Source organism: Acipenser ruthenus, chromosome 11 (assembly GCF_902713425.1).
Source record: "Acipenser ruthenus chromosome 11, fAciRut3.2 maternal haplotype, whole genome shotgun sequence".
Classification (NCBI taxonomy): domain Eukaryota; kingdom Metazoa; phylum Chordata; class Actinopteri; order Acipenseriformes; family Acipenseridae; genus Acipenser; species Acipenser ruthenus.
The window spans coordinates 24,582,770-24,595,435 of NC_081199.1; the positions used below are offsets into that span (position 1 = coordinate 24,582,770).

Consider the following 12,666-nt stretch of genomic DNA (forward strand, 5'->3'; position numbering starts at 1 on the left):
CCAGGGGAAGGGTGTTCTCCAGTGTGCGTATGTAAAAAACAGACGTGTACTTTGTCACATCAAAAGTGGAAGTTGTTTAATCGCATGGTTTGTCACCGGCCACTAAATCCTGCACACCCTTATTTTTTATGTATAGCATGAATGTCCAACTGATGTCTCTTGAGCCATATATGGCTCATTGAGCTCCACAATATAGCTGCTTTTGGGTATTCCATTTAAGATTTATAGTTTGGAAGACTGAAGCAGTGTCCGCAGTTATTTAGTCAGCTTTTTAATAAACTAATTATTACATTAGTTTATTAAGTTTTCCCTTAATGATACTGTTTTTTTTTTTTTTAAGGCTCTATGAGAACTGATTGGATGGCTTGTGTAGCGTACAGCCAGTCAGAGATTATTTCTTAACAGTGTCAGTGTTCCTTTGTTAGGATTTAAAATATTAGAATACTTGCTTACCTGCAAGTCAAAAACCTTAACACTATTGGAGATAGGTTTGCCCTCTATCTTATAATAACTGACAAGTGAACAGATGATCCATTCTCCATTCTGTTTTAATATGACTTATATATTTCACTGTTAACACAATAATAGAAACAATTGAGGTTTCAGATGAATACAAACTGTACAGTCTTCAGTATCCTGGTTCTTCCAGTAGACTTATAATAATATTGATAAATTATTACTAATTTTATTGTTCACGTCAGGGGGAGGTTTGGCGTGATCAGAGAGTGCAAAGAGAACGCCACTGGCAAGCAGTTTGTGGCTAAAATCATCCCCTACGAGCCAGAGAGCAAGCAGGCTGTGCTACAGGAGTACGAGATCCTCAAGTCCCTCCACCACGACAAGGTCATGGCTCTGCATGAGGCCTACGTCACCCCACGCTACCTGGTCCTCATCTCAGAGTCCTGCGCCGGCAAGGAGCTGCTCTATAGCCTCATAGACAGGTGAGGCAGGCTGGGAGCTTCTGCTACTGCTGTCATCTCAAAGCTCAGTTTTCAGGTCAGGGAAGCAATACAAAATCTACGCCAAAGGTGTTTTGTTTTTTTAACAGCATTATGCAGGAAACACTTGTAATAATATCATATGTAATGTATTTAACGTTCTGATTTTGTAATACAGTTAAGCATGGTAGCTGGAGACCAGTGGCGGCTGGTGACCTCTGAGTCAGGGGAGGCACATAGAATGTGCAATGTATCTAATTTTTTTTTTTTTTTTTGCCTTACCCATAGCATTCTAAGGTCATCAATAATCTCTTGTAAAGGGATAATATTTGGAATAATATTGAACATTTAAACAAAGTTGTTTTTTTTTAGTATTCAGTATTATTAGCATTACAGAAATGTGGATTTTTAATGTGATTTCTAACATGAATTACAGCTTTAACATCATAAATTAACATTGACAGTGAATTAAAGCAAAAACAGGTTCATAAATAAGTTAGGGCACTATGTCAGAATTTTGTGATTTCAGTTTTTACCGTTTTAAAAAATGTAATTAGGTTGATTTAAATGAATTTATGTGCACTGCAGGCGCAGCGAACAACACAAAAGTGTAAATCTAGTACAGGCTTCTATTTTTTCCAGTAGGTCTGAGTTCTTGTGCATTGGAGTAAGAGTCATTTTTTATTCAATTGTATTGAAAAAAGTATTGTTAACTTTAAAAACAGGTTCTATAAGTAAAAAAGAAAAAAGTATTTTTTTTTTCTTTTTCAACTCCAACAAAACAAATTATTGTATTTTGTTTCTCTGTATTAGTCATCAATCATTAAGGTAAAACAAACAAACAAAAAAAAACCTACAACAGGGAACTAACTGACTTACTTGCAACTTTAGAGCTAGTTTTTTTTTAATTTCTAAGCCTTTTAGCTGAGGATTTTCCAGTTGTAAAAGTCCTTTTTGACATTCTGAAAGGCTGTTACTGTATTAGTGAGGTAACTTTGCTTACAATGTGGGGGAAAAAAACAGTACGTAGCCTCTCGTCTTAAGTTACAATAACAACAACCAACAACGTCATTTATTTCTTTTTTTATACTCTAGTATGCGTGACAGTTAGTTTCACATTTTCCCTTCAAATATGTAATCTCAAAGGTAATGTTTTACTGCCAAATGAAATGACCTGCTCTTATAAGCAATTTCAATTTTTGGCTATGGCTTCCCTTCAGATTTTATCTTGAGTTGTTCAGTATAATCTGGCGTGGCAAATGGAGTCTTAATCAGCCGATCAACTGCATTATCCTGCATTTGACATTTGACCCCTTCACAAGGCAAGCACCAAAATAAAACAATAACAACATATAGTGTGTTTCTTACCACTGATGCGATGCAAAACAAAACAAAGCAATTTCAATCCTCACTCCTACATTAACTGCAGATGATACAACTGTTTACAGCAGCGCTTTAGAAGCGGGCAGGAGGATGTGGGTCACTCCTCCAATTAAAGCCTGTGCTCCGATCACTTGATCTACTAGTGGGAGTGCTGTGTTTCAGACAGACAGGACTTTGTCATCGGCGGCAAAGCCTCCTCTGGTAAAAAAAAAACAAACAAAACTCTGGTCTCCTCCAATTAAAACCTGTGCTCAGATCACGCGATCTGCCACTGCTAACACTGTGTTTAATGGGAGAGTTGAGGAGGCTCTGCCTTCCTTGCCTCCTCTAAGGAGCCTCCATTGCTGGAGACTGCATATTAAAAATAAAAAACACCTTCATATCTAGGGTAATAGTGATTAACTCATAATACTTTAATTAAAATAACTAAATGATTTTTATCATGCTGGTTTCCTCCATCATTCAAGTGCATCATTTTAAATCACTTCAGGTATGAAATTAATCTCATCTCTTCTTGCAAAAAAAAAAAAGGACACTGCTGTGCAAAAGCCATGTTGCATTTTTCTGTTCTGATGCATTATGAGCATCAACAATTTACTCAAAGCCTCCACTAGTGTTTTATATTATTATAACAACCTTGACTTGCATATAGAAGGACAAACATTGAGTGAAACAGCTCTCATCACTTGATTTTCAAGGTGTGGTATCCGAAGCATAATCAACAGGTACAGAGAAACATTATCTGTAATTGACAAACCCAGGACTGGAAGAATCAAAAAGCTGTCTAACATGGATGAGCAATACTTGAAGATAATATCCTTAAGGAATAGACAAGACAAGTGTTGAATTGACAACAGAACTGGCAGAAGGCACAGGTGTCGTTGTCCATCAAATCAACAGTTCAAAGCACCTTTGACCATTGTTCTATAGTCCAATTTCTGTGTTCTTGTGCATATTTTAGCCTTTTAGTCTTGTTCCCCTTTCTTAACAGAGGTATTCTTATAGCAACACATCCTTTAAATCCTGATTTCAAGAGTGACGTTCGTACTGTTGATTTGATGGACAATGACACCTGTGCCTTCTGCCAGTTCTGTTGTAAAATCAAACTTTTTGGGTCTTCCAGTCCTGGGTTTGTCAAATACAGATGATATTTCTCTGTACTTGTTGATTATGCTTTGGATACCACACCTTGAAAATTGAGTGATGAGAGGTGTTTCACTCAATGTTTTTCCTTCTTTATGCAAGTCAAGGTTGTTATAATAGTAGAAAACACTCGTGGAGGCTTTGAGTAAATTGTTGATGCTCCAATGCATCAGAGTAGAAAAATGTAGAAAGACTTTTGCACAGCAGTGTGTATGTATGTGTGTATGTGTGTATATGTATGTATATATATATATATATATATATATATATATATATATGATTATTTATTTATTTATTTATTATTTTATATATATATATATATATATATATATATATATATATATTTTTTTTTTTTTTTTTTTATTATACTCAATAAAGCGTTGCACGTTTCAAAAGGTACTTCGTAATTTAATAAGAAATGTACAGTAATATAGTATAAGCTGCATATAAGGCACAGAAAATAACAAAAACATCTTGGACATACTTGATTTGATGAATCTTGAATGATATAATTTGTAGAAAAAATATTTTTACAGCCCGTGGGAGATTTCTTAAATCGCTGTAGCCCACAGAAATCCACTGGGAAGATGAAGAGCCAGTTTGAAAAAACAAACAGAATACGCAGTCAACCATTTAGTTTTTTTGTATCATGAGCAATTAAAAAAGCAATTTTGTTTTGGTCCTCCCTGTTTTATTCTTATTTTTTCCTCAATTGAAAGCAAGGAAAATGGCGTATGAATTAAAAAAATCTTCAAAGTACTGCATGGAAATCGAAAGATAAGCGAGTAGCCACACGTGAACCATAACCTGCCTGGCAACAGATACGTCAAGATTAAATCTAATTAGTGGTAGAGCCTAGCCGCAAACTTGCATCTTGTAGCCAATACAAATACATTAAAACTTGACAGACAGAGGGTGGTTGCAGGTTGAAGACACACAGAATCCCACCCATTTTGAGGCTACGATAGCAATACAGTAGACCTTGGAAAGCATGACGTAAGGCAAGCTTTTTTTTTACTTTGACAAAATTACACGTAGGCCTAGCCTCCATAGCCTCTTATGACGAGCCACCACTGGTTCACATTCTCATAGTTTGTGGTCTCTTAGAATTGAAGTGTCTGCTGGTATTACTGCAATCCTTCTCTGGTCTGTCAGGTTCCGGTACTCTGAGGATGACGTGGTGGGTTACATCGTGCAGATCCTGCAGGGTTTGGAGTACCTCCATGGCCGACGCATCCTGCACCTGGATATTAAGCCAGACAACATCATTGTCACCTACATGAACGTGGTGAAGATCATCGACTTCGGCAGCTCCCAGACCTTCAACCCCCTTTTTTTTAAGCAGCTGGGATGCCGCACTGGGACCCTTGAGTACATGTGTGAGTAACGGTGCCACAATTAAACGTGTCCATGTTTACAAATGGTATATAAGCTGCCAACTTGTTTCAACTTAACTCAGAGACACCAGCTACCTCATTTGTTTTGTTTTTTTAATTTGATTTATGATTAAGTCTACGATTTTGTCACAGAGGTCACAGAAATCATGAAAATTGTGAATTTGAATAAAAGACAGTGAGATCTTGGAAATGGATGTAAAAACACATTTGGTTAGGCACTTCCTTTATTTCCTTTAAAAAAGCAGTATGTCATTGTAATGCATTAGGTATACAATTTATTTTAATATAAGTTAGTCTCTAGATGCCCTGTTTAAATTAGTCTCTAGATGCCCCCAATAACTGAGACATACCATAAGTTCAACGGGATCATATGGAATTTGGATTACCTTAGACAATAACAGACATTCACACAACATGTCAGAAATATAAAACAATAGTTTATTTAAGAACAAAAAGAGGTGCACAACTAATCTAATATAACAGAAAGGAAAGGCTGTTGGTTAGAGATATGGCTTATCACACAAAATGTGCTTTGCATTAGTATTTTCAATACCCGTTTCTTGTTGTAATCGATCACGTCACTATGCACGAGAATTCATTCAACTTCCCATTTAGAACGGAATCCAACATTCCAGTACCTAACGTAGCAAATTAGTTTGACCGTGTTAATACCAAACTAATAATATGTTATCAACCTCAGTTGATTATATATTCAAATTAACTCAGAAAAGGGGCAATGATCAAATTCTCTGCATTTACGAGGCAACTCCTTTGAGTTGCACATTTCAACAAACAAAATTCATTTCTTACACACTCTAAAACAGGAAGTTACATTCTATTCCTAGAACAGTTTATCTACTAACTTGATAGCATTTACTACAGTTACTTTCTCGAGTCATAAAGTATTTAATATTAGATATGTTGAATACTTATCGATTTCCATATGAAGAAGTCAATCTGTGTCGATTGAACACTGCAGCTCTCTGGATCCGAAGTTCCAATGAAGACGGTACTTTGCTGTACGCATTGTATTGCATACGCTCGCAATAAACAAATAGTTCTTTTCAAATGGAGATCAGCTTGTTAATCTCCAAGTATTGCAGCATTATAGTTGTTGTTGGCAGTGTTACAACTTGCAATTCTTCTGTACGGTTAGTACATGACCTTTGGTCCAGCTGCTGGCTATGCTTCTGTTTACTGTTTCAGTCTCTCGTAGGGCAAAGAGCTACGGCTCTCTTCAAAGCTGATTTTAGCCACTCTTCAGAACATTGGTTCTTCCTTGCCTTCCATGAATTCGAGCACTTATTCTCCCATGATTCAGAAACTTTCTTCAGAGCAGTTTAGCTTCCATTTTGTTCCTCCGAACTCCAAGCCACTTCTAGTGGGTGGAGCTCACTTCTTTCTCTTGCCTGGAGCGCTGTTCCTTCTGTGGGGCACACTTCCAGTGTGGGGAGCTCATGGGAAGCTCTCTCATGGGGCAAACTCAAGCATGGGCAAACTCCAGCATGGGCAAACTCAAGCGTTTCTAAAAGTCGCGCGGCTGGTTTTGTTGGCCTGACTTCCACCCTGTGATTGGCTAGTTTGGTTATCTTGGACTGTGCCTGAGTCCACGTGGGGTGTTTCTCATTGGTTGTTCTCATTCAGAGACAGCCCATTTTTCTCAATTGGTCCGTGGTTTCGACCCCTGTCAGCTGTTTTTATGAGGGGTACTGTTCTCTGTCCAAAGTGTCAAAGTGTTACTGCAAAATACTGCTGGCGCCTAAATGATTCATTCAATGATAGGAAAAGATAACACTTTTCCAGCAGTTAGTTCACGACTCTTTCTAAAAGCATTTTTTGTCAGTGGGGGAGTTTGAGCAGAAATCAAGAGAATAACCTAAGATCCCCCTCCGTATATTTCAATTCTGTTACTTTCATACACAGAATGATATTATGACCCACTCTGACGCAACATCATGCACTGAAAATACTAATCTACGAGTATCTGTAAATTGTTTGGTTGTGTATGCATGCAGCATTTACATGTAGCTTTGTAGGCCAGCGAATGAGATTTGTGTTTTGTAGCTGAGCGAGCAAGCATGTAAATCAACACAGATTGTATCTTACTGTAAACGCTATATACAAACATACATAGCCTACAGTACTTGTTAATTTATTTTTTTAAACAAAAAGTGGGCTTGCATCTTCAAAAAATATTTTATTTCTTGAAACTTTTTTTCATACAATGTAGTGTACCCAAGTAGTCTGTTATAATAAATACTCACTTTCTCTAAAACTAAACATTGCTAAACAAATGCTTCAGACTGTCGTTGAACATCTTTGTTTTTATTTCCTGCAAACTGTAGATAAAACGAGAAGTTTATCTGTTTTGTAGTCTTTTTTCTGATCTTTGTGACGCCTCGTTTCTTGGACATGGTGCCTGCCTGTGTGATTTGACTTTTCAACCCTATATTTTTTTGTTTGTTTTTATTTTTAAAGGACAGTGCTCTGTAGTATACTCAGAAACAACCAATTTAAACGTGTCATTCTTATTATTAAAGGAAAAATATATACCATTTAATTTTAAACACGGTAATAAAAACAATTATTTGACATGCTGATTTTGTATATACAGTGGCTCTCAAAAGTATTCACCCCCCTTGGACTTTTCCACATTTTATTGTGTTACAACATGGAATCAAAATGGATTTAATTAGGAGTTTTTGCCACTGATCAACACAAAAAAGTCCATAATGTCAAAGTGAAAAATAAAATCTACAAATTATTCTAAATTAATTACAAATATAAAACAGAAAATAATTGATTCCACACTCACGCAGCAGCAGGGGGAGAGACGTGCCGGCGAAATCAGCAACCGCCATTACAGAGGCTCCAGCCACGACTCAACCATCCCCTCCGCAGCTACCAATGCCTAAAGATCTATTTGTTTCAATGGCTAAAGGAATATGAGCAGTTAAAACAGGCTGAACCTTTACAGCCTGTAGCTCACACAGCAAGGTCTGGTAGCGTTGCACCCGGAAGTACACAGGAGCAATACTTTCTAGGTGCCCCCACCCTAGGAGACGATGGAATCATTGACTCCGCCCCCGAAGAGGATGTTTTTGAATACACAGACGGCCCCTCTCCCATATACACAGATGCAGATGTCCTACTGAGAAGGATTTCATCCTCTCTCAAGGTACAAACCCAGACCTGTGCAGATCAGGATGACTTCCTTAGCATCTTGGATGCAAGTGATAAAAAAAGCCTTTGAAGGGTTCCCCTTCCATGAGGCTGTCTGGAGGCCTGTTGAGGCTATTTGGCAAAGATCTGCTACTTCTGTACCATGCCTGCCCAGAGTTGATAAATTCTACAGAGTACAGTGGATCATAAAAAACACCTTTTCAAACACCCTAAACTGGATACTATCATGGCTCTAGATCTGTTTCTTTGAATGGATCTGATAAAAAAAAATTGATAATTTCTTAAAAAAGATTACTGTGCCTTCCCAAGCAGCATGCGTATCAACAATTTTCAGATGCATGCAGCGAAATACCAGCATATGCTGTGGAACCAGCTCTCTACAATTTTACAGTCACTTACACCTGAAAATCTAGAGGTGGCCATGCAGATGGCAGAAGGAAAAACACCGCAAAAGTTTAACTGCAAGCAGCATGTGACACCATTGATACTAACGCCAGAGCTGTGGCTAATGTCATCTCTGCAAGACGATGCATCCAAATGAAAACATCTTCTCTGTCTGCGGACACCCAGACAAAAATATTGGAGATACCCTTTCAGGGTGATCTTTTATTTGGCACCAGCTTGAAGGATTCCCTGTCTGACATGAAGGAGGCTAGACAGGCGATTAGATCTCTACTACAGTGAGAGGTGCACCGTGCAACAGGGTTTTTTTCAATAGACAAAGGTCATTCAGAAACCAGCCACCTCTACCATGGTTCAACGTGGCCAGGAGTTCAGACCACATAGAACAGGACATGGCTATTATAAAGAGGGAGGTAGACCCTCTACCTCCTCCTGACATTTTCTCAGCCTTCCAATCCGACCCCTTCCACTGCCAAAGATAGGAAGGGTGTCTCATTTTCTAACCAGCTGGGAAAAAATTACATCAGAGTCCTGAGGCTTATTAAACAGGGCTACAGGATTCCTTTCCAGGTTTTACCACCATCAACAGACAGTATTAGACTGGTCAAAGCCAAAGGGCATCTGCCTGCAAGAGGGAATAACAAATATGCTGTATTCCCATGCCATAGAAAATGTCTCCTTATCCTCACAGACCCAGGGCCATTACTCAAGATACTTTCTGATACAAAAGAAAAAAACAGGAAATTCAGGCCTATTCTAGACCTCAGGAACCTGAACATGTTTATTCTTTCAGAAAAATTCAAGATGGTATCACTAGCCATTATCATCAAGGCAGTTCAACCAGGGGACTGGTTGATTTCTATATATCTCAAAGATGCCTACTTTCATCTTCCTATACACAAGGAATACAGAAAATATATCAGATTCACCATCAAGAACTGCCAATTCCAGTTCAAAGTATTTCCTTTTGGGATCTCCACAGCCCCCAGGGTATTTACCAAGGTAATGGCCGTGGTAACAGCACATCTCGCATGGCAAAACATTTCAAAATAGGAGCCAGAATAACAGCACATTCCTATCAGCAGTTTCTGGGGCACATGGCGGCATCACTCTGCCTAGTAAGAGACGCGGCATTACATATGAGCCACACATAAAGGTGCCTCCTTTCTTCTTAGAACCACACCCTGCCACTCTCCCAGCACATCAATGTCTCCCCAGGGGCAGCCACAGAAGCCAGATGGTGGCAGTCTTTCACCTTGGGTATGTATGGGGAGGCCACTATCCGCACATCTGCCTACTCTCCATCTATATACAGACGCCTCCCTGTTGGGGTGGGGAGTACACCTAGCAGACGCTCAGGTCCAGGGCACGTGGTCACCCAAACAGAAATCTCACACATAAATTATTTGTAGCTCTTAGTAATCTCCCTGGCACTAAAGCACTTCACCCCAATATTGAAACAAAAGACAGTACTGATTCTTACAGACAACACCACAGCAGTAAAGTACATAAACCTTCAGGGAGGCACAAGATCATGGGACCTTTGCACTCTAGCCATAAACATCTGGAACTGGTGCAGAACACAGGACATCTCTCGACAAGGGCGTGGCAGACCTACTCAGCAGAGTAATGGCACCCCACGAATGGAGGATTCGGCCAGACATCCTAGAGTGGGTATTCAGCGAACTAGGTCACACAAAAATATTTGAAACAGCAGAAAATACCCAGCTACCACTCTTTTGCTCTTGTGATCACCAGGATGCAGCAATAGCAACAGATGGTCTGTCTATTTCATGGTCAAACGACTTGATGTACGCATACCCGCCCTTACCTCTAATCCCAGAGGTACTTAGGAAGGTAAGGAGAGACATAGCCAGTCTCATATTATTATCCCCCTACTGGCACAAGAGGTATTGGTTCTCGGAGATTCTACAACTAACCGAGGCAGGACCCATGCTCTTTCCACTGAACCCCGACCTGTTATCTCAGAACAGGGGGAGGCTACTACACCACAATCCAGCACTTTTTCAATTTGCTGCTTGGAGATTGAACGGCAATAATTGAGGTATAGGGGGCTATCTGAACAAGTGATAAACATCTTACTCGCTTCAAGAAAACCTTCCACCTTTCAGACCTATTTTAATTTGTTTTAATTTGTGAATTATGGTTATTAAACTACAAGTGCTAAAATAGAAAGTTGTTGGATACATGCACAATTTATAGTCATTCCTAGTAGGCGGCATAGGGTTAAATGTCACCAGAACATTTAGTTAAATCGTTAAATTACTCATGAACTCAATAATGGAATCCAACAAACTGTTCCTTTTACTACTGTTGCTATTTCAGCACTGAGCCAATGGTGGTGTTAAAAGATAATGGATGCTGTACTGTTGCCCCACTGTCATCCTAGGGCAGTCTACTGTCACACTGTCTCTAAATGCAATATACTGTTGTCTCCCTGTGTTCAAGGCTGCTTTAGACTCCAGTATAAAAATTATGTACTAACACTATCTAACACAAGGCTGTTGTACAATTATAAACACAATTTTAAGTTTATATTCAATTAAACTTTTTTTTTTATCTGCCCTTGAAAAACTTGACTTAAGGGCCAAATTCAGTATAGTTCAGGATTCAACTTTGTCCACATACCTACAAAATACAATTCACCAGTATCAGTCCCACTGTTAATGTTTACAGTAAATAAAAACTGCAACCCAAGTTTGTTCTGTATTGGTCCTGTTGGCATTGGGTTATTTACCAATGACTCATACCATTGCAGATATAGTACCCTTGTGTTACCATTGACCCTGAGTATGGGACCAATGCACTGTAATTGTCTTAACATTGCATTGTTTTAGCAAAGAGGATAGTTTGTGTGGCACTTTATAACTAACCCTTCTCTGTCTATATATACAAGGATTCATCTCTTCTTCTTTTCTCTCTCCCCTCCCTATCTCCTCTAACTTCTTCTCCTCTGCCTCTCTGTCTTTCCACAAATCATTCCTTCCCCTTCTCTCCCTCTACCCCTCTTTATACCTATTCCTCCCCAAGCTCCTGAAATGGTAAAAGGGGATGTGATTGGCCCACCAGCGGATATCTGGGGTCTAGGTGTCCTGACGTTTGTCATGTAAGTATCTAAAGAGCCACAACAATGTGGCTTCAACAGTAGAGCAGAGGGAATGGACTGCAGGTCAGTGCTTCTAGTGAGTACAGCTCCTGTACTTGACTGTACAATTGAATTTTACTCTTCTGCATTGATAGATAATATTCATCACAGGATTTGTCCCACAGCAGCAAGTATGTAAAGTTGTATATGCATTTCTTTTTATTTACTTTTTGGGTGTTTTGGTGGGAGTTGGCTGAGAGGGAGAAAGTGCTGTTAAAGAAATAGCTTTATTTCATTCATTGTTTGGGATGTAATCACTCAAAGGAGAGCTGGTGTTTGCTTACATTTGCTGGCATTCTTATGCATTTGCTTTGTCTCTATGAAACACGTAATGATAATATTTTAACACCACTACAGTATTGTGTTAGTTAGATCCTCATGGGTCGTTAGCAAGTCTACGATTCCATAAACTGACAGCAGTTATTGATTCTTACTCAATGAATTTATTATAACAGATACTAGGGTCCAGATTTTTGGAGATTTTTTTTTTACAAGATTTTTGTCAAGGGTAGCCTATATGGAACTAAGCACTAATTTTGCTAAATGACTGATAATTTCAAGTAAAAATTTGGTATCTCAAAAAAAAATATATGATGCATACAGTTTTTACAGTACAGGTGAAAGTATTTCAAGGAAATTCAACCTAGGACTCTGTGCGATGAATCAAACCAAACTGATAGTTTTATATATCACTGGCTGTTAACTGGGTTAGAAAAGGTTCTCTATGGAACGATGGAGGGCTGATCCTAAGTTTTCCTAACCTCTTTTGTCAGTGTGGACACGTGGAGTGATTTCAGTTTTTGCATTATGTCTGATTTATAGGGAAACCATTTGTGAGTATACTGTCTAATGCATCTTCTGTTTCAGGCTGAGTGGGAGGTCTCCATTTAGTGAAGCAGATCCTGTGGAAATGGAGAACAAAATCCAAGCAGGGAAGTTTGACCTCACCAAGCTGTACCCTAACGTGTCCCAAAGTGCCTCTCTGTTCCTCAAGAAGATCCTATGTACCTACCCCTGGTGAGTGGGGCATCTCGATTGGCAGGGGGGGTTCTTA

At 38.9% G+C, this 12,666-nt stretch overlaps 1 protein-coding gene across 1 annotated transcript in view; it reads left to right on the forward strand.

Annotated features, from left to right (window-relative positions):
* The window catches only part of LOC117426593 (striated muscle preferentially expressed protein kinase-like), a 154,245-nt gene that overhangs the window by 131,485 nt on the left and 10,094 nt on the right, over positions 1-12,666 (forward strand). The window contains exons 38-41 of the mRNA XM_059033421.1: positions 702-941; positions 4,620-4,843; positions 11,498-11,573; positions 12,480-12,629. Of these exons, the coding sequence (XP_058889404.1) occupies positions 702-941; positions 4,620-4,843; positions 11,498-11,573; positions 12,480-12,629 (690 nt within the window). The remainder of the gene's footprint in view (positions 1-701; positions 942-4,619; positions 4,844-11,497; positions 11,574-12,479; positions 12,630-12,666) is intronic.